We start from the raw sequence: 5090 nt of genomic DNA, 5'->3' as shown, positions 1-5090 counted from the left end.
ATTGTACTCATCTCTCATCTTGTTTGAATTTCTTATCTCCTCACTAATAGGGCATCAGACTCCTTGTACTACATCATCTATCTGATATAGCCTTTGATTCATTGCTCTTGGCTTTAGTGGATTATTAATCTAGGGGTCAGATTTCTCATCATTTGGTATGCTCAAAAAAATTCACAAGTAATCTGATCCATCATCAACAGCAGCAAGAGCATCAATACAAACTAGAGAAGCTGATATTGTTATATTAGTTCTGTTATATAATTAATTACCTAATATCTACGAATTGGCTATGAAATTCAACCGATAGCAGCTTTATCATTGCCATGCTGATAATAGTCTTTTTTTTTATACTTTGGATCTTTCAAGACTGAGGGCTGTTGTTCTTCATAGTGCAATTCTGTTAGGAATACGGGTGTTGTACCCGGTTAAAATGACATTCTGGTTCGACATTTTTAAAGTAAATCTTGATTTGATGTAAGTTTTTAAAATGACATTCTCCTTGTACCCTGTTGTTCTGCTTTGATGTAAGTGCATGTTTGGGTTCTCAATTTTTTATTTAGAAAGTTCCAATCTGTATTTGCAGAACATTGATAAGATGCAGCATGTCAACTGTCCAGTTCTTGTTATACATGTTAGTCCTATTCTTGTTTTACATCTAAGTCTTCTATATTGGTGTAATTTACATTTTTTTTAGCATCTAGACAATCAGTTGTCATGACTATGATTCAAATCTGTATTTTGCATATTTTTCCTTGCTTTTTGAACAAGTGAACAGCGATAAAACAACTTTCCTGCATATTTTCTATCGCTTTCTGGGCAAGTGAACAGCGAGAAAACAAGGAAAAATCACAGTTTCTTTTTCTTTCCTTTTCATTTTGCCACGTCAGATTCATTTCCTTTCATTTCCTTTCCTTTCCCGGGAAAACAAATGAACAGAGCAATAAGGAGGAAAAGAAAAATTCCAATCCCACTTCAGAGGTTAAAAGTTCCAAAATCAAAACTCTCTCAAAATTCTAAATTTCAAAACCGATACGAGAAAAGTTCCAAAAAGTCTCGAACGGTCTCCTAAGCGCGCAAACTAAAATTTTCAAATGTCTGAAAAAGGCGGCATTTTTGCTACTCCCATGTTCATATCTCTCCTACTAAAAAGGGCTCAAACCCAACTCAAATGTCTCTGTCCTCCTTCTCATCACCAAACCCACCAAACCCACCAAACCCTAATTCCCAAAACTCTTCTAATCCTAATTTCCAAACCCTACCGGGCCATGGCTGAGAAGGAGAATTGTGTTCGACTCACCCGTGCAGCCAAGAAGAGGGCAGTGGCCGTAGATCAGTCTCTGCAAGAATTGAAACCTCAATCTAAGAAGAAGAGAGTGGTTTTGGGCGAGCTCTGTAGCATCTCTAATGTCGTTAATTTGACTCCTAGTTTCGAACCCATTAAGCAAAAGAGCAAACCCAAGAAGGGCCGAAAGCCTAAGATTGATGGGGATTCTTATAATCCGCAGATGTGCGTGTCCTATGCGTCGGAAATTTATGAGTATCTCCACTCCATGGAGGTAATTTTGCGTTTTTTTTTTGTTTGTTTTGGGTTTAGGGTTTCGTGGTTTGTTTGGTTTGGGAGGTGGGTTTGCTTTGTTTCCACTTGTTGATTAGGTTTTGTTTGAAATCTTGCATGTTTTAGAAATTTAGGTTATGGGTTTTGTTTTATTTTGGATGTGGGTTTTGATTGTTATTTGATTTGGGGAGTGGGTTTATGTTTTCTCTAGCTGATGAATGGATTCTGTTTGTTCTTTGGATTTTGAAATTTAGGGCATTTGTTTGATTTTATTTTTTTTTTGGAGGGGGGGGGGGGGGGGGGGGGGGGGGGGGTGGTTTGATTTGTATCCACCTGCTGATTGAGATTTCTTTGAAATATCTCATGTTGTGTTTTAGAAATTTACGTTCTGGGTTTTGTTTTATTTTGGATGTGGGTTTTGATTGTTATTTGATTTGAGAAGTGGGTTTTTGTTTTCTGTAGCTGATTAATGGATGTGGGTTTTGTTATTTGGATTTTGAGATTTAGGGTTTTCGTTTTCATTAATTCCAATTGATTTATTTGGTTTTAGAATTTCAGGATCTGGCTTTTGTTTGATTTTGGACGTGGGTTTGTTTTTATCTTTTTCATAGTCGATTTTTTCCTAATTTCCTAATTTTCTTCCGCTCCCTTTTTTACTTTTCTTCTCCTGTAAGTTGGTTTTTGGGTATTTGGCTAACCATGGATAGTGTTATTGTGAAACAAACAATTACTCCAAAAGCTTAAGCTGTTAGAGTTGGTGTTATTTCTTCATTTATACTTCAACATCTATGCCTTGGCTAATGATTGCTTTTGATTCAGATGGAGCAGAAGAGAAGGCCCTTGCCGAATTTCATTGAGACTGTTCAGGTTGATGTGACCGCCAACATGCGGGGGATTCTTGTGGATTGGCTGGTTGAGGTTGCAGAGGAATACAAGCTCGTCTCGGATACTCTTTATCTCACAATCTCATACCTTGACCGATTCCTTTCTTCACATGCCATCAACAGACAGAAGCTTCAGCTATTGGGCGTATCTTGCATGCTCATTGCCTCGTATGCACTCACACTCCCTTTTATTCTCCTTTTGTCCTTTTGTGAAACAACCAATTACTCCAATAGTTTAAGCTATTAGAGTTGGTGTTATTTGATCATTTATACTTCACCACTCCCCCTCGTGCGTGGCCCCTCTTTTTTGGGCTGGCCACATGTGACCCCTCTTTTGGGTTGGCTGTACATTAGGATTTTTCAATATTAAGGAGTTGTTGAGTTTTGAACACATGACCTGCTGTTCATGTGACCCCTCTTTTGGGTTGGCTGTGAGGCAATTGCTCTGATACCATGGTAGACAACCAATTACTCCAAAAGCTTAAGCTATTAGAGTTAGTGTTATTTAATCATTTATACTTGAACATCTTTCCTCCAACTAGTCAATTGTCAATCCATTTTTTTGACTTAGCTTCTTTATCTTACAATGGTAATCCTTCTTGTCGGAAATGCAGAAAGTACGAAGAGATTAGTCCTCCACATGCCGAAGATTTCTGCTATATAACGGATAACACTTACACCAAAGAGGAGGTGAATTTTTCCTCCTTATTTGTTTCCTTCAGTTTGCTTATGAATTTATTGGATAGTTGTGATTGATTTTGAGGTTCATGTTTACAGGTAGTGAAGATGGAGACTGATGTGCTCAAGCATCTGAACTTTGAGATGGGTAATCCCAATGTGAAGACTTTTCTCAGGCAAGAACAGTGGCAAGATATTCTTGTTTATTTTATGATTTTCTATCTTTTTGACATTTTATTTTCTTGAACGATACATATTTTGTAGTTAAAAATATACCATCAGGCTCTTTAAAACATGGTGTGAATTAGGTGTACAAGGCATTTGAGCAGCCTGATAATTAGTATTGATCATCCATCTGTTGGCAGCCCCTCACATTGTCCACAGAAAAACAAATCACTCTAATAAGATGAACCTAAACTTTCAAACTGTGGCATGGACATGGATATCTAGGAGATTCTTGTCTTAACTGTCTGCTTTCAGACCATCAATTGGACATTTTAGATTGTCTAATTATTCACCTAATTCTGGTGCAAATGATGCCCAACTAAAATTTACTTAATGAACCAGATATGGTCCATTCTGCCTATTGGACTGATTGTAGTTAATCTGTTGTTGCTTTCCAGGAGATCTACAAAGTTTGCCCAAGAGGATTCTAAAGTAAGTTGTTCAACACTTCCTCTTTTAGTTTTTTCAGTCTCCCCTATTGATGTGCATAAACTTGGGGTTCCTTTTCTTGGGCAAGTTCTGATTATGAATCCTTTTATAGGCCCCAAATTTACAGTTGGAATTCTTGGGCAACTATCTAGCGGAGCTAAGCTTAATAGATTATGGTTGTGTGCGGTTCTTGCCATCAATGGTCGCTGCTTCTGTTATATTTGTCTCAAGATTCACCCTCGATCCTAAGATGCATCCATGGGTAAGGGCCTATTTCTGTTTATTTCTTCAATCTTCAGTCCATGCTTTGCTTTCCTTTTAATGTTTTGAGGCACTGAGTTACCTAATGCATGTGTTTAGAGCTTATCTCTGCAACAACACTCTGGTTATCGACCATCTGAGCTAAAGGACTGTGTCCATGCCATACATGACTTGCAATTGAACAGAAAAGGAAGCTCTCTTGTGGCAATAAGAGAGAAATACAAGCAGCACAAGGTAAACCTTTGTTTTCTTGAATATTTTTTCTTCTCACTTCTATATCATAAAAATAGCTATTTTGATTTGCAACTAAATGAACCACATTTGCATATTTGGATCAGTTCAAGTGTGTGTCATCATTGACCTGTCCTTCAGAGATCCCTTCTCATTATTTTGAAGACATCAATACAACCAGCTGGAGTGCTTTCTGAAGATTTTGCTTTAAGCAGGTGCCACTGAACTAATACAATTGACACTCCTTGTAAATTTCAAGATATGGTGCTGTTAGAGGCATCATCTATGATTATACTAATAGCATGTCTCCCAAGTGGGTTTTAATGTCTTGCATAGGAAGATCACTAATTGTGGACTGGGATGGGGTGGTGGATCCTTGATGGCAGATGAATGCTTATACTTGTCTTTTATCCCTTTCTTTTTGTTAATTTAGAATTAAGGGAGCAAGATCCTGCATCCATCAATGTCAGGTTTATTGTGGGAGATCGAATGTAAAATCTAACTCTTACAAATCATCTGAGTAAAGGATTTCATGAAGCAATTTTGCATATTTCTATGGATTGAGAGATTGTAATGTGAAACTGTTACTGTATGTGGAGTTAATTGCAGTAAAACCTTCAATATTAAAGGCATGCATACCATCTTCAGTCATGAATTACTCTGGAAATAGTAATTCCTTTCTTAATCTGAGAGGCTTGTGAAAAGAATTATGATTGCATCAGGCAAATTTGTCAAAGTCCTCAAAGGTTTTCAATTTCGAAAGAATAACTATGGTTAGAGTTTCTATCACATGATACCTTGTGGAGAGTTGATATTCTATTTGTATT

At 37.2% G+C, this 5090-nt stretch overlaps 1 protein-coding gene across 1 annotated transcript; it reads left to right on the top strand.

Annotated features, from left to right (window-relative positions):
- The first annotated feature begins 952 nt into the window (after nt 1-952).
- On the top strand, nt 953-4813 carry LOC143864060 (cyclin-A3-1-like). The gene is made up of 8 exons (XM_077374880.1): nt 953-1556; nt 2375-2607; nt 3054-3129; nt 3217-3293; nt 3741-3774; nt 3884-4033; nt 4132-4266; nt 4371-4813. The coding sequence occupies exons 1-8, from the start codon at nt 1092-1094 to the stop codon at nt 4458-4460; spliced, it is 1260 nt and encodes a 419-aa protein (XP_077230995.1). The 5' UTR covers nt 953-1091; the 3' UTR covers nt 4461-4813.
- Nucleotides 4814-5090: the final 277 nt, after the last annotated feature.

This window comes from Tasmannia lanceolata, unplaced genomic scaffold (genome assembly GCF_043159265.1).
Source record: "Tasmannia lanceolata isolate RefF3 unplaced genomic scaffold, GAP_Taslan_0.1 ptg000003l, whole genome shotgun sequence".
NCBI classification, from domain to species: Eukaryota; Viridiplantae; Streptophyta; class Magnoliopsida; order Canellales; family Winteraceae; genus Tasmannia; species Tasmannia lanceolata.
This window is presented reverse-complemented; position numbering and strand designations above follow the sequence as displayed.